This window comes from Ambystoma mexicanum, chromosome 3p (assembly GCF_040938575.1).
Source record: "Ambystoma mexicanum isolate Mex_15411 chromosome 3p, UKY_AmexF1_1, whole genome shotgun sequence".
In the NCBI taxonomy this organism is placed as follows: domain Eukaryota; kingdom Metazoa; phylum Chordata; class Amphibia; order Caudata; family Ambystomatidae; genus Ambystoma; species Ambystoma mexicanum.
Window position 1 is genome coordinate 1,083,965,430 of NC_090925.1, and position 20,531 is coordinate 1,083,985,960.

General features: G+C 48.1%; 1 protein-coding gene across 4 annotated transcripts in view; it reads right to left on the bottom strand.

Annotated features, from left to right (window-relative positions):
• The window catches only part of RBM27 (RNA binding motif protein 27), a 1,859,884-nt gene that overhangs the window by 1,242,863 nt on the left and 596,490 nt on the right, over positions 1-20,531 (bottom strand). For all 4 annotated transcript variants that reach the window (XM_069652445.1, XM_069652444.1, XM_069652443.1 and 1 more), the window contains one exon: positions 3,944-4,210. In XM_069652445.1, the coding sequence (XP_069508546.1) occupies positions 3,944-4,210 (267 nt within the window). The remainder of the gene's footprint in view (positions 1-3,943; positions 4,211-20,531) is intronic.

Below are 20,531 nucleotides of genomic sequence, written 5' to 3' on the forward strand. Positions count from 1 at the left end.
CTTTGGTAATGTAATCTAGATTTAGCTAATTGTGAAGATCATAATTGGGGTGGATAATGGATATTGGAAACACAAAATCTGCCTTACTGAGACTTGGATTACCCCTTCAAATACTTCCTTTTCTTTTTTCAAACATTGACTTACTCTTCCATCTGAATCACCCTCACGTTCAACTCCTGGCATTCTTTGAGGATATGGACAGGCTTGACTCCTTCCTTCAGACACTCCATTTTTTTTCTATTAGGCAGCTTTAAACTTCATCACCACTACATTCATGCTTATTCCTTCTTTTTGATTCCTTTCTCTTGCCTCAAATTCACATCCCTTCTCATCATATTTGGGCCACGCGTCCACCCGATTTGTCTATTTCTGCTTTCGCCGTTCTTTCAGGTGATCTGTTGCTAGCCATTTCTCATTCTTACTCTCCTACTCCCTTTCCTACTGCTACCTTTTTACATCAAGACCTAAGCCGCTTTGAATTCTGTTTTTTCATCCCTTCCTGTCCTCTTCTTTCCTACACAGATTTCCACCCTATTCTGTTTTCCTCTGCTTTGTAAACATCTTGACCGCATCTACAGATTTTTCTTTTGTTCCTTCTCGAAAACATTAAACTGTTCTCTATTAACTTTGTAGAAACTGGAATGGCGATGTGAGAAATCTCCTCCTCCTGATCTTTTTGTACTCTTCTCACCACACTTCATATTAGCATGATTGGATTCATGCTAAGCAACTTTAAAATCAGTCTCTCATTACTTGTCTTTAACCTCATCCTTGTTGACTATTTTCACTTCTCAACATCTTCGCTACCCATCCTGCTGAACCTACTTTGAACTCTTCACTTTCTGCTCGACTGCGTTTCACTTTACCTTCAAGATTAACGAAAGTTGCTCTTCATTCTTGCCCGTTTATCGTCCTTTGCCTTCTCCTGCTATGCTCAACTTTTTCTAGTTTTACCCATCATTTGGCAGTTTCAGTATGTTGCTCCTTGCCGGACCCAATCCCTTTGACTTTCACCCCACAGCTATAGCCTTTTTCTTTCAGATCCAACTTCTCTTTTAAACTCTTCCTTCTCAATTTAAACATGCTACTGGTTGACACTTCTAAGCTGAGGATTCGCACACATTTTTCACTACCTTAGCCTCTTGCTAATATAATATTTGGGCTGTGAACTGATAGATGCTCTCTCTCATTACATCCATCTCAACCCCACTACAAAAGTCTTCTACACTGTACCTCGTTATGACAGTTGTCCCTCAGCTATCTGCTTTCCTCCCGACGACTCCTTCATCAATAAATGATGCATCATAACTTTTTTGATCAAATGCCCCCTCTTGACCATAACTTATCTAAGTTATAATATCTGCAAAATGCAACCCCTTTCAGAAACTAAACTTCTACTCTCACTAGCTCGCTCACCTAAACTATTCCTTTATAGTTTGTTACCATATATTTAACTGAATTATATAGTGCTTGGGAGAAAGCACTTTATAAATCCAAGTAAATAAACATGTGGGATGATAGTGTGAAGGGTCCATCAAAGGCAACAAGATTTTTAGCAGACTGGACAAGGGTGGTGGAGATACCAATAGTGGCAGGTCATGCAAAGGGAGATGGAATAGGAGGAACAACAAGCCCCATGTAAATTATCTCTGCTTAAGAAAGATGTGAAAGAGGCATGTCGAAATTTGAGAGATACAAAGTTAACCATAATTGGTGCTAACAGGCAAAGACGACCCAAGAAGTGGTGAGTAAGTAACTCCAGTAGAATTTGAGCAGAAAATGGTCAGGAACAAAATGAATGAATGATTCTTGGGTGGAAGATGCTAGCTTATTACGCAGCATGCAGAGTATTGTTTCACACAACAGACTGCTTACAAAAGGTGGTGCAAAGCATAATCATGCAACAGTTTAGATACCTAATCTGAAATCAAAAGGTCATTTAACAGAAGAGAACCCTCATGTAACAAGCACTGGTTTGGGCGTTTGTGTAGGCAAGGGAAAGGCGCTTGCCAGGTACAACGTAACTGGCCATTGAAGGTAGCAGGTGCAAAATGGTGAGAGTAACTGGGCATCTAATAGCAGCACCTGGCAAATGCTGAATACCTATTCCACCAAAGGCCCACACAAAGGGCCCTGTCTGGCCAGGACCCTCCTTGCTTTGGCTTGCAAGCACGACAGAACCATCTGAGGCCCTATTCCACCCTCCACGAAGCTGCAGGAGCAGCAGTCTATTCCCCGTTGGGCTTTGTGTGCAGTGCTTTTGTCTTTTGCATGAATCAGAGCGGCGAGCGCTCTTCATGCTCCACATAAGCGGATTAGCCCTAAAACATCATGGTAAAACCACTTCGCCGCATTTCGGACAGGTGTGCCACATCTCCGCTGCAAAACCCAGTCGGCTGCCCAGATCTCATGGCCTTTTCCTTTTCTTTTTCATTATGGCCGCCTCTCCTACGACCTGCATCGGAGTGCCAGGCCTACCCTCCTCCCGTCCCAGGGATTGGCCAGTCGTCCCTCATCAAGGCCCAACCAACGGGAGCTGGTAGGCGAACGGCAGCCCCCACCAAAGGCCCTCACAAAGACACCTGCATGGCCCTGTCCGGGCCTGGCTGGACTGGTTGCCCCCCGCCACCCCTTCATTCTTAACCTCAGTACATCCTGTTGATGACCCCTAGACTTTGGGGCTGTTTATATGAGCCCTCGTGCCTTGGCCTATCAGAACTCGAGGACACATGCAGTCTTACTTGCGAGTAGGCATGTCACCTAATGTTGTCTCTCCGTGACTTTACATCTGCAGCCACTTTTGACTCCTGTGTGCTGTGTGCCTTGCTAAAAATTAGAATTTGGGTGTTTTTACATCTGCAGCCACTTTTTCATCAGAATGTACATAGTGTTCCTCCCCCTTTTCCTTCCCCCTTTTTCATGCCCTTCCTCTCCTATCTGTCTCTTGCACTTATTTTCTCTGTTCGTCGTTCACTACACACACCCCTCTCACCCCCTTCTTCATGTATAACGCTTGAATTATTGTAAAGAGTGTTAGGCACGTGCAGTATTTTTTGTCATATGTTGTAACAGTTTGTATTCCTCCCGTTCTATGTTGTACCACTACACGCATAGCACTTGCCCATTAAATATCCCAATGCCTATTAAGAATGTTAATAGTTGCCAAACTATTCACCCTCCCTGCGTTGGAGTGCTTTGAAATGCTCGATAAGTGTATAGGTGCTATACTATATAAATTACGATAAATAATGCACAAGCCAAAACTGTTGGCTTTGCCAAGGCTTGTTTAACAGGGCTTCAGTGAAGGGCATGCAGAGTACTTATAAATCGAGTGGCTGAAGGCATACCTGGTTAAGACCCATTTATTACACCAGTAGCAGGTTTACAACTTCAATTAAGTCATTTACTCTCAGTAGACTGCTTTGAAAAAAAAACACTTGATGGTAATGCTTGATTACCCTAGCTTAAAGAGATCCCAGGACGATGCGTTTTGGGCGGGGAGGTGAAATACCATAGGGATTTTTATGGCCATGGGCAGTCAATGGGTGGGCAAATAACCAAACAATACCTACAGGCTGTGTGCCTGTCCCTCAAATGCCATTCCTCCCAATCTGCGATAGTTTCGGCTTATAGGTATCACAAGCAACATCCAATAGCTCAAACTATAAATTTAACTTGGTAAAAAAAGCCCATACAAAAAGGGGAGGTGCATGACAGTAAGCAATTTAAGAACCTGCCCATAGGCAGAAAAGACTAGAATATGGGACCAGTGAAACACACAAGCGTCAAGTTGCACAGAGCAGAAGGGGTGCATGCATATTTAAATCGCAAATGACATTTTCTTTTGAAGTGCTGAATCATTTGGAATGATTTCCCAGCATGGTCTACAGAAACTTGTACACCCAATCAGATGGAAACGACAAATTAAGTGTTTTAAACTCACCATCATAATCTCTGCATCTTCTCTTCGGCAAATGTTGATTTCTGCTGAATGCATTTCCAGCACCATGGTTATTGTAGTAATTTGACCAGCACTCCTTTGTGTTCTCAGAATGGTGAACAGGTGCAAGAACAGTGACAGTGCTTGGGATTGTTTGCCCACTAGAGGAATACTGCTCGGGTGGCTTGCTAGATGGTATGGACGCAGGATTGTAAGGACTTTCCAATTCATTTCTTTCTGAATCAAACTTCATTCTCTCCCTGTGCTCTCCTAGAATGGAAAGGAAAGAAACATGTATATATTTAATGCAAGCACGTAACATAACAAGTGACTCTTTTGAAACTGCCCGTTCACAGGAAAAATCACATCATGGCACTTTGTCGGTCTTAAACTTTACACTTACTATATAATTCAAGGTTAAAAGAAAAGGGAATAAAAAGGTGCTCTATCACACACTAAATATGTTCCACCAAAAAATGAAAAGCTGAATACTAGATCATCCAAAATTATAGACCCAAATTTCAAATCAAATAGAGCAAGGATTGCAACGCTGCTGAACATACTGCAACTCCTGTAGCTGCAGAGTATGCTAAGTAAGTAACGGGTATACACTGCACCACCACTTGGGAATAAACGTGGTTTCTCTGGCGCCAGTCCCTTGACTACACTATGCTACAGAATGGCTTAATGAAGCAGTTTGTCGACAACAAGAATTTAAATAGTCAACTACGGCCTTGTAAACAAACCATGCATGTGGTTCTTTCAAATACCGCAGCTAAATTGTGCAATTAGGCAAATCTATTAAAATACTTGTTCAACCCAAACCTCGTCCCAACGAAGTGAAAAATTGTTAGGTGAACTAGTTCTATCTGTACTGATCTATAATAAAGGTACCCTTCAAAATTGTTTTAAAAAAACATCCAGAAAAAGCATACAATTATATATCAGTCACTGCGTTTATTCGTATAAAAAAAAAAAAAATCCTTAAAATTAACACATTATAGACACAAAAAACATCACATAACTAGAAACAGAAATTAAAACACACTCTTGCTTATAATTCAGTTCCAATACAAAAATAAAAGTGAATAAAAGTACTAAAACCAAACATATAACATCAAAGAACAGTATAGCTGCCTTAAGTACATTGATTTTTTTTTTTGGTTGAAAAGTCAGCAAAGCCCAAGCCACATAAGGAGAATCGGCTAAGAGAAGAAAAAATAAGGCGGGCAATATTGGCTTAAATTAAAATGCCTAAGCACAGGCAGAATAGTTGCAGTTCTAATGGACTTATAAGCTGAACAAAACAATACAACATGCATAAGACTTTCCACAGCAGTATAGAACAATTGGTATTAAAAATAAAGCCATTCAAAACAGTAACTGCTGCACCAACATCAAACAGGATGATTATTTGCTTGTGATTTTTAATGGGAACAAAGTGTGCATGGCCATCAGGAGCAGGGATAGAGCCACGGTGCACAACAAGGCTGGGTGTATCCGAATCGTTCTCATTCCATCATAATACAAGGCGAGAGAATCGGAGGGGGTAAGCAGGTGTTCATCTGAAGTTAGTGGGCCAACAGTACAACCCTTTCTACAGCAAGTACAATGCTTACTTACATGGTCATAGTTCAACATTAGGATTTTATAAAGTCAAAATATATTCGTTATACAGTAGATGTGTAGTCTTAAGTCAATATGTACAAATTATTTCAAAACTATATACAAATCCCCAAAAAGGCCATTTTCCTCAGATCAGTACAGCTTCTTTGCTGGAACTTCCTTGCCCAGATGACCAAGAAGCCCCAAGAACCAGACTCTGTTGAAGTACAGGAAAGGCTGGTTTCACCAGAATACTCGATAAACCGGTACCTCCATTGTCGGTAACGGTTCCAGTTAAGGAAATGCAGGCTGTTTTGCCGATGGATAAAGCAAATGGGCCAGGACACTCCGGTATCCAACCTTTTTGCTTTGTTATTTGTCCGGGAGAGCTTACATTCTGTTAACCAGCTTTTGATTATCCGGCATCATTGGGTTCCCAATGCTGCTAAATAAATCAAGCTGTTAATGTACATAGGAAACTGATCAACCTCAGCGCAGATTGGATGGGTTAATAGAAGTTATTCACGAAAGGCAATATTGCTCATAGCCCAAAGTCCTTTCCTCCATACTTCAGGGAAATAGTCCTGCATGGGGACGAGACCAGAGAATGAACGGAAGCATCATGCTCCAAACACCATACGACAGTTGCTTAATTTCAATGGAGACCTGTTTGATGGAAAAGTGATAATGGCCTACTAGTGGTTACTGGGAGTAGCTTTTTCTAACTTACATGTTTTCCCCCCTCCCTGCCATAGTTAAGGTAGAGATTCCAAGCCTCAAACGAGTGAGAATATGGCCAAGGAACATGATTGAAGACGAACGCAGAATGGCCATTGCCAGAAATGTTGTACAGCACCTATTGGCTGAACCTGGCATCTCCATCTGGAGTTGGAATTCAGCAGGAATAGTGCTTGCAGAACATGTGGGATGGCCCATGTAACTGCTTTGCAAAACGTCATCTAAGTGGGCAGTATTCTGAAAAGCCACTAAGGCGGACTTCACCCCGACAAAATGGAAATTAAGACAATTAGAAAGGAACAGCTTTGTAAAAGGCAGTTCTAAATCCATTGTGTGATGAAGCTCTTGGCCACTTTTAGACTGATGTAGAGCCACCAACAAGTCAGTTAAGGGGTTGAAGGGTATTCTGTTCTGTTCTGTTCTCTGGTCCTATCCAGATAAGACATCAGTGCCCTGCTTAGGTCAAAGTTACACAAATGCCTCTACTGTCAAATAAAGTTTTAGGTAAAACACAGGCCGGTTGACCTCCTGTTTGTGAAAAAAAGTCTCCAACAACCTTTGAGATTACACAGTGGTCGCTGGAGGACTATGTTCTGCCTTTATAACACTAAGAAGGGAGATAAATCAAATAAGGCTCGAAGCTCACATCTTGGAAATCGAAGTGACTGCTGCTACAGGGGAAATTAGTTGACGGTCCAGTCACCATAGGATCCTGACAAGGAGGGCCTACGCCGAGGAGGCTGGTTAGGTGAGAAATCTATTTTTGGGGTACATGTTGCAGAGTGCCAGAAAGCTTTTGCTGGCTTTCTTGGTTTTTAGACTATTTGTATGTCAGCGTGACATATACTATGTGCCCCTGAAGTTGCAGCACTTTGTCTTTTTCCAAACTTTCATTAACACACTTGGCATTGCACATTATAAAGTAATGTCACACGTCAGACCAGGCAATACATTCCCAGTAACATGACAACATATAGGGGTAAACATTTGCTAGTGAACCAACATGCTGAAAACTGTGTTTGCGCTACAAGGCCGTATACACGGAAATTGGGAGCTGCAAATCCCCTCCTCTCATATGATTGGGTTAACGCGGCCCATTTCATTCGCACTGCACACGAGTCCCATACCAATGTACAGACGTCAGCTTCCAAGTCCTTAGAAAATACCCTTCCAAGCCTTATAGGAATAGTTTGGAATATATAGATAAGTTTCGGGAGCACCGCCATTTTAATCACTGCTATCTTACCGGCCATCGTCATAGGTAGCTGTGCCCATACCCTCAGTTGTGTCATGTATTCCCCGTAGTTATTTTCATATATAGCGCAGTGCTCTGTCAATCATGATTCCCAGGTAGCGAAAAAGTAGTCGGATGGCCAGACAGACCAGTGTAGGTTGTGCGGTTTAACACCCTTACCCCCATTATCACTAACTTTGTTAACGCGTCCATCAATTCCAATTTGGTCCCAGCCAGCATCAAAGAAGCCTGGGTTACACCTTTAATAAAGAAGCCCGCTCTGGACCCCCTAATTCCAACCAATTACCGGCCCATAACTACGGTCCCATTCCTTCTTAAAATGATTGATAAAATTGCATACAATCAAATACAAACCCACCTCGAACAGAACAACCTCTTAGGAGCGAGACAATCCGGGTTCAGACCCAACCACAGTACCGAAACTGCCCTTACTGACCTGAAAATCCAAAATAGACACTATCAGAGATTCAGGTAAAATGGCTATACTGCTCCTACTGGACCTATCAGCAGTATTTGACCTTCTAAACCATGACAAACTTTGTGACACACTAGCAAAAGATGTTAGCTTCTCCAATAATGCCACACTTTGGATCAAATAATTTTTAGCTGAATGTAAATCCAGAGTCACCATTGGCAAAGAGGCGGCTGATCCCATAGCTGTCCCCATCGGAGTACCCCAAGGATCATGCCTCTCCCCCACTCTCTACAACGCCTATACAAAACTCCTATTCTCAGCACTAGACGACATGGGTGTCATCTACACAAATATTGCAGATGACACCCAGATCCTTATCCCCATCACCGGGGACTACGCCCAAGACAACCAGACCTTTTAAAGTCTACGCCATTATTCAAAACAGGATGGCAATGAACAATCTCTGCCTTAATGATGAGAAGAACGAGGTTCTCATTGTAGGCTCCCAATCTAGAATAGGCACACTCCACCCAGACTATACACACATCAATATCGACGGGACATTGATCCCAGTACTCAAGCAAGTCAAAACTCTTGGCGTTTACCTAGATGCCAATCTCACCATGAGTAAACATATCTCATCCCTCTCATCCTCCACAGCAAACACAGCCAAACTCATTGCTCTAAGCCGCCAATTCCTTAAACCCTCCAATTGTCTAACGCTCTGATTTTAACCAAGTTTGACTACTGTAACAACCCTCCTACTAGGAACTTCCAATACCAATATCAGCAAGCTACAACTGCTGAAGAATAAAGCTCTTAGAGCTGCATTAGGTATAAAGAAATCAGATCACATCTTCAATATTAGGCGAGAAAATCATTGGCTGCCTATCAAAGCCAGAATCATTTTCAAAACTATGTTTATTACGTAAATGTCTCACAAATAAAGCCCCCAGCTACCTCAACAATGCCATAAAGAAAAAAACAATTAGTAGGACACTCCGATCAAACAATAAGTCACTACTAGAAATTCTGCATCATAAATGCACTAGAGCAGGAGGGAGTAGTTTTAGAGTCCTCGCCCCTACTCTATGGAATTCCCTACCACTCAGCATCAAAAATGAGGAAACGATTTCAGGCTTAAAAAAAAAAAGTGCTGAAAACTTGGTTGTTCAACCAATATTGATTTCCTATGCTATCCTGCCATGACCTAACTAACATAGGTATTGATTATATATTAAATGTGTTTGTCCTCCTTCGGAACTATTCAGTATATTAAACTTGTAAATACACTGCCGTCTGGCCAAATGTTATTCTTTCCATTGACTAACACTGTTCAAGAAAGTTGATAAGATGTCTGTAACCTCGCCGTGATACCCAAGGGTCTGGCCGTGTAATTAATAAATAGATAAATAAATAAAGTGGCTTCAGTTAGTGGGAAAATCTGACTTCTTGCAGTTCACCCACGTCTCCAAAACTAAGAACATCCCCCCATAATTGGTGCTAGATGAACTTGGGGGTTCCTGATGTATAGTACCGCATCATCTGCATACAGGGATATCATTTCCGCCCCCTCAGTCATTCTAAGTCCCCAATGTCTGTGTTTGTGCCGTACAAGGTCTGCCAGAGGTTCGATAGTTATGGCAAATAACAGAGGCAATCGGTGGCAGCCCTGCTGGGTACCCCTGGCTATTGTAAACACTAGTGGCAGTATATTATTAGTGCCGGCACCAGCATTCAGCAGTGTGTAGAGGAGTCGTATATAAGGGAGGAAGCCCAGACCAAACCCTCATTTCAAGAGCACTGCGTCCATAAATTGCCACGAGACTGAGTTGAAGGCTTTCAGTATGTCCAGTGTGGCAGTCACAGCCTGAGCTCTAGGATTAATCTGCGCCAGTATTTTAAAGAGATGCTCAGGTTCAGTGCTCTGGATTGGTCCGGAATAAAGCCTGATCCAGGTGAATTGTGTGGCATGAACAGCATCAGTCGGGCGGCCATGATCACAGCAAATATTTTAAACATCTGTGTTAAAGAGAGGGGCTTATAAGACCCACACTGTTCGGCAGGCTAATTAGGCTTTAACAGTACTATAATCACAGCTGCTCTCATGACGTCGGGAAGCACTCGTGACTCAAGAGCTTCCAGCCACGCCTTATGCAGATATGGCACAAGGACCATTTTATAGTGTTTGTAAAATTCAGCAGTGAGGCCATCTGTATCCAGTGCCTTACTGGTCGGGAGACCAACAATTGCACAGGCAATTTCTTCTAGGGAGACCGGCAAGTCCAAGTGGGCACTTGCTTTGTGCGAATGTTGTGTAATCGGTAGGCTCATAAAGCTACCAATGTCTTCTGTGGCGAGTGTCCTTGTTGGCCTAGAGATCTGTGTAAAATGTTGCGACTACTCCATAGACCTCGTAAGGAACAAGTTACTTACCTGTAACTGTTGTTCTCCAGCATGGGTCTGGCATGGATTCACATGCTCATGAATATTCCCCGTCGTCAGGCTGGGAATCCTCGGTAAAGAAAAAACCAGTATCAGTTTCGTTTCTGATCTGTCTTTCGTAGTAATAACCAATCACTGGTCTCTGCGTCATACTGACCACAGCCAATGACTGCCCTCTACCTAAGCACCGCCTCTGGCAGCCATCTTCAGATTTGGAAGCACGTGAAGTGGCAGTATGACCAAGTGAAGAGCCGCAGAGGGGTAGGCGGGAGGGTTCGCATGTGAATCCATGCCAGAACCATGCTGGAGAACAACAGTTACAGGTAAGTAACTTGCTCCTTCTCCAGCATGGGGTCTGGCATGGATTCACATGCTCATGAATTAAGAATACATAGCAGTACACACATGCACAACCACGGGAGGTGGCAAAGGCTCAATATTAAGCATTACATCAACCCAACATTAAGCATCTTACCTCCTCACCAGGCTCACCTCAGGCGAACAGGTTGCGCAGCACTGCTTTGCCGACCCTGGACTCCTCCCTGGAATCCCGATCGACGCAGTAGAATTTCGTGAAGGTGTGCGTCGACCTCCACGTAGCAGCCCTGCATATGTCCAGCAGGGGCACACCAGAAAGGAACGCCGTGGTGGCTGCGATCGCTCTGGTGGAATGGGCTCTCGGACGGCCTGGCAGCGGTCGGTTTGCCAACCGATGACAGTACATGATACAGCCGGAGAGCCATCTGGAAATGGAAGCCTTCGAGAGAGCCTTCCCCTGATTGACAGGTCCAAAATTCACAAAGAGTTGTGACGTCTTCCGAAAACACTTTGTGCGGTCCACGTAGAACTTCAGCGCTCTAGCCACATCCAGCGAGTGCAAAGTCCTCTCAGCCGGCGACGAAGGCGACGGGAAGAACACAGGCAACACCAAGGGTTCGTTGAGATGGAAGTCCGACGGTACCTTGGGCATGAAGGAGGGGTGCGTCCTAAGCACTACCCTCGTGTCGTGAAAAGTCAAGTACGGGGCCTTGCAGGAAAGGGCCTGGATCTCTCCCACCCGTCGTGCGGAGGTGATGGCCACAAGAAACGCTGTTTTCCACGACAGAAACTTCAACGGGGCCGAGTGCAGAGGCTCGAACGGAGGTCCCATGAGCTTGGTCAGCACCACGTTGAGCTCCCACGCCGGGGCCGGAGCCTTCACCGGCGGGAACGATCTGAACAGTCCCTTCATGAACTCTTTCACCAGACGATGAGACAACAAGGACGTCCGGCCCGTGGTTCTGGTGTATCGGGAGATCGCAGCAAGATGAATCTTGATGGACGCGTGTGCCAGTCCAGCTTTGGCCAGCGTCAGCAGGTACGGCAGTACCTGGGGAGCCGTAATCCGTAGAGGGTTAATCTTCTGTGCGTGGCACCAGACAGAGAACCTCTTCCATTTGTGTCCGTAGCATTTAAGAGTCGAGGACGCCCTGGCCTTTGCAAGAACCTCTCTGCAGTCGGCCGGTATGTCGTATCCTCCAAACTCTAGCGCTGCAGGAGCCAGGCCTGCAAGTTCAGCGATTTCGGGTCGTGGTGGAGGATGGCGCCTCCTTCCCTGGAGAGTAGATCCGCGTCCACCGGCAGCTTGATTGATTGGCGGGGATGCTGATAAGTCCAGAAGGTCCGGGAACCATATCTGCCTCGGCCACGCAGGTGCGACGAGGATCATCCTGCACCGTGACCTCTTGAGCTGGTTGACGAGCCGGATTAGCAGTGGCAAAGGAGGGAACGCGTAGAGGAACAGGCCCTCCCAGGGGAACGAGAAAGCATCGCCCATGCTCCTCGCCTGGGGAAACCTGCTGGCGAACCTCCGGCACTTGGAGTTCGTCGCCGTCGCGAACAGGTCGATCTGGGGTGTGCCCCACCGTCGGAAGAGGCGATCCACTAGATCCTGCCGTAGTTCCCACTCGTGGCACGAGCGCAGCTCCCTGCTGAGTGAGTCGGCGATGGTGTTTTTTATCCCTGCCAGATGAAACGGCACCAGAAACATCCTTTGGGCGACGGCCCAATGCCACAGGTCCTGCGCCTCCTTGGACAGTGCTGGGGACCTGGTTCTGCCCTGTTTCCCGATGTAAAACATGGTGGTGGTGTTGTCGGTGAAGATCCTCACCACCTTGCCCTTGAGGGACGGAAGGAAGGACCTGAGGGCCCAGAACACTGCACGGAGCTCCAGGACGTTGATATGGAGGGACTTCTCCGTCGGGAGCCAAAGGCCTCTCGCGTGCAGATTTTCGGTGTGCGCTCCCCACCCTTCCAGGGAGGCATCCGTGGTCACTGTCTCCTGGTGGTCTGGGGTCTGGAAGTCCATGCCCGCCGTCAGATGCGCGCGGGTGCCCCACCACCGGACCGCTCGGCGGAAACTCTCGTCGAGTGTGATCCTCTCCTCGAAGCCGCCCGTCGTTTGGATCCAGCGCGCGTCCAGGAACTCCTGTAACGGGCGCATCCGGAGCCTGCACATGGGAATGAGGTAGATGCAAGAAGATATCATTCCGAGGGGGGACTTGATGGACCTCACCTTGGCCGCGTCGGAAACCAACATCCGCTGTACCTTGCCCAGGATGGACCTGGTCCTTTCCTCCGACGGGGGGCCAGAAGGGACACTGTGTCGAGCTTCGCTCCCAGAAACAGTGCGTTTTGCGCGGGTACCAGGTGGGACTTGGCGTAGTTCACGGAGAATCCCAGGTCCGTGAGAAGTTGGACGGTCCTTGCCGTGTGCTCCACGGCGAGCTCCCTCGTCTTGGCTCGGATGAGCCAGTCGTCTAGGTAGCGGTAGACGTGGATCCCCTCGCGGCGCAGCTGCGCCGCCACCGGTGCAAGGCACTTGGTAAATACCCTGGGTGCCCACCGTAGTCCGAAGGGGAGGGCTTTGAACTGGTAGTGACGCCCTTGGACCACAAACCTGAGGAATTTTCGGTGCCCCTTTAGGATGGGAATATGGAAGTAGGCATCCTCCAAATCCAACGACGACAGGAAGTCTCCTTCCTCCAGCTGACCCAGGACTTGCTGGAGGGTGACCATCCAGAACTTCTGCGCCTTGATGAACTTGTTCAGACGTCGCAGGTCTAGGATGGGGCGCCATCCTCCCGTCTTCTTCTTCACGAGGAAGTATCTCGAGTAAACTCCGGAGCCCCGAAGCCTCTTTGGGACGAGTTCGATGGCGCCCTTCCTGAGCATCGCCTTTACCTCCAGGAGAAGCTGAGGGACGTGAAGCTCTTTCCTGGCCACGGGGGGGACGCGCGGGCACCTTCTTTGAAACTCGAGCGCGTGGCCCCGGGCTAAGGCGTCCAGCACCCAACGGTCGGTGGAGATGGACTCCCACACGCTGACGAAGCTCGCCAGCCGGCCTCCCACCGGGGTGCTTCGGTGGGGGCCCGACCCCACAGCCGGTTCAATCCTGTTTCGACGAGGCTTTGCCGCCTTGACCTCCTTGGCGACGACGGCGGGGTCCGCCAGACTTGCCTCGTCCTCTGTAGGCCTCCTGAGACGACGAGCGGGCCGCTTGACGGTAGGTGGAGAAACTGCCGCCGGAACCTTTGGAGGCGCCCTTGCCTCCGCTGCTCCGAAAGGGCGTCCGTCGTTGCTGTAGAACCCCAAGGGCCCGGGCCGTCTCAGTGTCCGCTTTAATGGCCTGAAGGGAATCGTCCACTGTTTTCCCAAACAGGTTGTTCCCATCGAACGGCATGTCCAGGACTCTGGTCTGTACGTCTTGACGGAAGTTCGTAGCCTTGAGCCATCCACGCCGCCTAAGGCACACGCCGTTGCCCAACTGGCGAAACCCAGTGTCGGCGATGTCCGTCGCAATAGTGATGGCATGGTCCGACGCCACCTCACCTTCCTGTAGGATCTCCAGGGCATCCGCCCTCTTGTCGTCCGGTAGGAAGTCCAGCAGGGGAGCCAGTTTGTACCATAGCTCCCTGTCGTAGCAGGCCACGATAGCCAAGGCGTTGGCCGCTTTAATCGTCGTCGCTGCAGACGAGATGACCCTGCGTCCCATAGCGTCTAATTTCTTTCCCTCGCCGTCCGGTGGGGTAGTCGATGTGGAGGCCGCACCCCCCCCCCCGCTTTCTTCCTGGCCGCCGCGGAGACGACTGAGTCCGGGGTAGGCTGCGCCCGGAGGCACAGGGGGGCCGCGTCCGGGACCCGGTACTTCTTCTCGTACCGGTCTCTTCTAGCTGGCGTCGTGGAAGGGTTCTTGAGGAGGGCGAGGCCCTCATCCCAAATGTCGTCCAGTAGAGGCACCGCGAGGACCGTCTTCCTCTTGGCCTCGCGCCGTTGATAAAGGAATCCTTCCTTTTTCTTCTCCTCAGGGCAGAGTTGGAAAAGCTCGGATGCCCTGGCGATCATGGAGTGGAACGATCCAATCTCGTCAGGCGGAGAAGCCCTGGTGGGAGGTGACGACGGGAGATCCTCGTCGTATACCTCGTCGTCCGTACCCGTCGCTGCCGTGTCAGTCCCCGTATCATCCCCTCTGGTGTACGGGGAGGAGGGCTGGACGGGTCGCGACGGCTGAAAAGGAGGTGGAGGGTGAAACCTTCTTTTCTTGGGCGGGGGAACACCAGAAGGTCCCGGTTCAGGATCCCCCGACGGGAGAGGTTCCTCCGTCGGCAACGGTAGTCTCTTCCTTATCTCTGAGCATAAGGACTGTATAGCCAACAAAATGGCTGCCGAGTTGTCTTGCGGCGCTGGCAGAGGGGAATCCGACGGGCGATCAGGGGCCCCGTCGGCACCCTCGACGATGTCGTCGTCACCTGCGTCGGGATCCATCCCGACGGGCCGGTCTTCATCCACGCCAAGGCCGTGGCTTAAGACCTCGATCAGCTCTTCCTCCGAGGTTGAAGCCGAATCTACGACGACGCCCTGCCCCCCCTTTTTCTTCCCCGCCGGGGATTTCACGGGGGTCCTATCGATGGGCACAAAAGAGGACTCCCTCCGAGGTGGCAGGGAGACTCTGAGCCCCGAGGTCGCCACCACTGGTGTAGCCTCCACAGGCTGAGCCAGGGCCGCCGCGACAGTATCGATAGAGGGCTTGGCCGGATGGATTAAGGCCTTCACCACCTTAGGTGCGCTCACCGCCTTATCCTTGAGGGGGGGACACTGCCTCGCTCCCCCTCCGATGGGGCCTTCGAGCTCGACCGGGGCCTCTCCAGGAGCTTCGCCGGGTGCTCGCCCTTCCTCTTACCCGACCCAGAGCGTTGGCTCGTGGCTGAAGGTGCCGTGGAGGGTGCGCCCTGCCTGGCGCCCGTAGAGCCCGACCGTTCGGCGCTCCCGGTGCCAGCGGACTCGCGGTGCTTGGCCTTGTGTTGGACCCCCGTCGCCGGGGCGTCCTCAAAGGTCTTAGAAGACCGCTCGGATTTCTTCCTCTTCTTCTCGCCTGACGGGCTCTTCCCTTCCAGCCAGTTGGCGAGGCGTTGGTGGCGGTCCTTCATGGTCCGCTCCGACATATTGCCGCAAAACGCACAGTCCTTCTCCACGTGCGTCTTGTCCTCATGTAAGCAGTAGAGACAAAAGGAGTGTTCGTCCTCCTTAAAGACGTTCTGCAGCTGGCATCCAGGGCAGACCCTGAACAGCTTTCCGGGCGTCGAGCTTCCCTTCTCCTGGGCCATGTCCGGGCCTGAGAAGCTTCTGGAGTCCTCCAAAACGTAGCTCGACGAAATCTTCACCCTTGAGGGGCGCAGACGAATCCGACACGGGTCCCCGTTGATCGGATGGAGAGTCGGTGGAGCTTGAGGCTCTATTGACCAGAAAAAAACGAAGTTTTTGAGAAAAAACGTGAAAAAATAGCACTAACGCTCGAGAGCAATAGCACGAGGATCCCAACACATGAACGTGCGGTAAAAATCTGAAGATGGCTGCCAGAGGCGGTGCTTAGGTAGAGGGCAGTCATTGGCTGTGGTCAGTATGACGCAGAGACCAGTGATTGGTTATTACTACGAAAGACAGATCAGAAACGAAACTGATACTGTTTTTTTTCTTTACCGAGGATTCCCAGCCTGACGACGGGGAATATTCATGAGCATGTGAATCCATGCCAGACCCCATGCTGGAGAATGTGTGTATACTAGATCCCCAAACACATGCAGCCAGTAGCTCTCTCTTGCTGCACTATGTTGGCCAGCAATCTGCCCGGCCTCTAGCCCTCCCTGTAACACCTTACCGCTCTCGGCATGGCTGTATGAGGAGCAGCTAAATGTCCCTGTTCCAAAAATTTGAGATCTTGCTCACATGATACATCTTGTCTAATCGTCTTGAGGACACTAAATTTAGCAGCCATGGCAATCGCTTGAATATAAACCTCGAAGGCTTCTCAAAGTGTGGGAGATAAGGTCACTGAGCCTACAGTTTCACATGCCCCTCTATCACAGCTGCAAATGCCACATCCAACAAAGCCTGCGATTTAAATCGCCAGCTGCTGCAGGGCCTACGGGGCCCCCATCTACTGTCAGAGTGATGCGTATAGTAGAGTGGTCGGAGTACGTACTAGGGAGTTTACAGACTTCAGAGACCCCACTGAGGAGCACTTCAAAGATCAACCACATATCAATATAGGGAAAAGGAGTTGTGAACCAATGAGTAAAAAGGAGTATACTTGGTCTTACCCATTTGTTGCCCTCCAGGCATTCACAAGGCTCAAGCCAGCCCTGCCGTTATAGCACGCAAAGCTTTCGTGAGGGACTTGCGTTTGCTGGTGGATCTAAGTGAACATCTAGAATGGTATTCAAGTCACTGCCCCACAACACAGGTATCAGAGGATAAAGAGCTAGCATGTTGATTATTTCAGTGTGGAATTAGGGTCAACTATGCTAGGACCATATACATTCAGGAGTATTACCTCCCTACCACACATTGACCCGTACACCAAAATAACGCCTTAAAGGATCCATTGAGACTTTTATGCTGGAAGGGTAGCAATCCATGTATTAGTATCATTACACCTCTAAATTGCGTAGAATACATAGTATAAAACCTGTTCTTACCCCAGCCCTTTGCAAATCCCTCACATCCTGTAGCTAGGGCGTGTGTCTCCTGCAAATACAGAATTTTGGCTTTATGCCTTTCAACATGGAGGAGCAGCGTCTGTCACTTAACTGGATTTCCTAGCCCCCTCACATTCCAACTTAAACATGCAACTTTGCCCATTACCTTAGTGTTGGGGACCCGCAATCACCTAATTTACAGTGGTTTCTCCAAGCCCCCCCTTTTAAATATCCCCAACTAACCATTCCAGTCCCTCACCCACATCACCATTAAAACTGGGGTGATGAATCCCCGGAAGCAACATACCCAACCACTATTGCAACATCGCATGGGGAGGCTGATGCACGTCGCTAGCACGGCCAGACAACAGACTTTGGCATTTGAAGGAACAGGTATTCACATGCTTCCTATATTAATTCAAACTTACAAGACGTTACACCAAGATATGACCCAGCTATTTCAATTCTCACCTCAGAACAGTATTTAAGCACAGGCACTTTTCTAGACATAACATGAGAGAGAAGGTGAACCATCAAGCACACTTCAGGGAGTAATATATTAAGGTCATGGTGCAGTTAAGTTCTCATCCAGGAACCTCAGCCTCCTCTGGAAAGGGAAAAAAGTCAACATTGTTGTTCCACTCAATTCGCAGCTTGGCGGGGTATAGCAGGGTGTATATCAGGCCTTTGCATGCAGTCACTTCACCGTCAAGAATGTTTTCCTCTCTTGCTGCACAGCCACTGGGTAAGTATGCAGCTTACCTGAACCTAGCATGAGATCGCCCTGCTCTCCGGCAGCTAGAAGGGTGGCATCTTGGTCACGTAAACTGGGGATTCGAGCTATAAAACCAGATAATGGGTAAACCAGAATGTGTGTGGCTGATGCAGTTGTATATCTGTGGGCAGGGTTAGCTTTGCCCCTATATATGTGTAGTCAAGGAGCCCCCCGCTCTTGCTGTTGAATAGACTGGTCATAGAAATTAAATGGCAAACGGTTGGCGAGATGTCTGCTCCCGCAGGAGCCCAACTCTGCTGTGCAGGCTGGGCTGTGTCCTTTTGAAGAGATGTTTTGTCTCTTCTACCGGAAGAATCATTTTTGTAAGCCTCTACTCCTGCTACTCTGTAGCATTGTATGATAGAACTCTATGCTTGCAGCTTCCGATTCTCTTATCAGCCTCTGGGTCCATGCAGTATTCAGTGGACCCAAGGTGAAAGCATTTCTGCTGCTCCACCTCAACTTTGCGCTTTTGTGGGACATTTGGAAACTCCTCTTGAAGCTGCTCTCCAATGTGGGACCATTCTTGCTGCCTTGGATAGACCTGTGTGCCCATATGAGCCCCTTTGACCTGCTTGTTTGTTATTTATGTGTTCTTTCACGGCTGGAAGGAACTCTACAAGGGACAACTCAAGCAAGATTGTCTCCATTGGGATTCTATTTTTCCCAATCCATGGCCACTTGGGACTGTTCATACTGCCCGGAAACTCCCAAACATCAACTAGCTAGACCTAATCCGATAGCTAAACTCCTCTATGCACAAAACCTTACTATGCAGTTGATGCAACAGTATGGGCCACTGTCACTGGGTCCTATGAACCAGACTCGGTTGTTGGAATGGTCACATGTGCTCCGGATGCAGAGTATCCTCCGCTTCCCCCCTCGCGACAACAATTTGTTCTGTGGGCTTCATTACAACTCTGCAGCCATCCTTTTCCAGACGTCTTCTGGTAGAACTAGCGCCCAGAGTTCTTCCGATTGGGTAATTCAGACAACGTACATGAATTGGTTGCAGAAGTCTGGTGTCTACCTAATTTTCACCAGAACGGTTGTGTCCTAGTAAGCCTTATAGACAACCGTTCTTGACAAAGAGTAGCAGAGCTGTATGCATCCGACTATCCATCTGGAGATGGCATTTTTCGAAATGCAGTCTCCTTCTCTGCCTGGTGCTACAGAGATAGTTGGTCTGTTTTCCTGAGCAGTCTGGTCTTGTTTACATAGTAAAGGACCGCCCTCCTTACAGCTAGTGTATGGAGTTTTTACTCCGCTGAGCTTGTTGGGTTCTGAAAGAAGGCCAGTAGCTCAATGGATTGGTTTACGTGAAATTCTGAAATGAACTTGGGTGAAAACCTAGGGTGCCTTCTCAATACCAATTTGTCCTTGTGGACGACGAAGAAAGGCTCTTGCACTGACAATGCTTGAAGTTCACTGACTCTTCTTATGGAGGTTATAGCCACTAAGAAAGCAGTCTTGTACGCGAGATGTTTAAGGCTTGATTTATGCATAGGCTCAAAGGAGGGTGCCATGAGCTTTGCAAGTACTACATTGAAGTCCCAGCCTGGCGGTGGGTTTGAACTAGGAAGGTGGAGTCTCTTTACTCCTTCCATAAATGCCTTAATGATGGGAATTTTCCACCATGATACTTTATTGTGAGAGGTGGTGTAAGCGGATAAAGCCGCCAGGTGAACCTTTATAGAGTTAACAATGAATACTAGTCTAGCAAGTGGAGCATGTAATGAAGAATGTGAGATGGAGTACATTCCATGGGGTTTGTTTTGACTGGCACCAAAATACAAATCTCTTCCACTTGTCAAAATAACAGTGTCTGGTGTTTGGTGTTTGGTTTACGTGCCTCCTTGAGGAGATCTATACACCTTTGTGGTAAGTGAAGATGTCCAAACTCTATGACCTCAGGAGCCACGCTGCCAAGTTCAGTGAGTGAGGTTGAGGGTGTAGTGTTGTTCCCCCGTGCTCGGACAGCAAACTCGTCTGGCACGGGAGCTTGATGGGATTGCACATCACCAGTCTGCGCAGATGTGGATACCAAGGTTGTCCCGCCCACATTGGAGCAACTAGGATTAGCAACATCTGTTCCCTGTGAATCTTGTTCACCACCCTGTTCATTAGAGTTGGTGGAAAAGCATTGGCAAATTTCTCTGACCAACTCATTCATAGGGCGTTCCCCTTGAAGTCTGGTTGCAGAAACCTAGACGCGAAATATGGGCATTGCTTGTTTTTTCTTGTAGCGAACAAGTCTATTGTGAAGTAACTCCACTCTGAGAAAATGTGATCTACGACATTTGTTGAGTTGCCACTCGTGATTTTCAGGTAGAGGATCTCTGCTT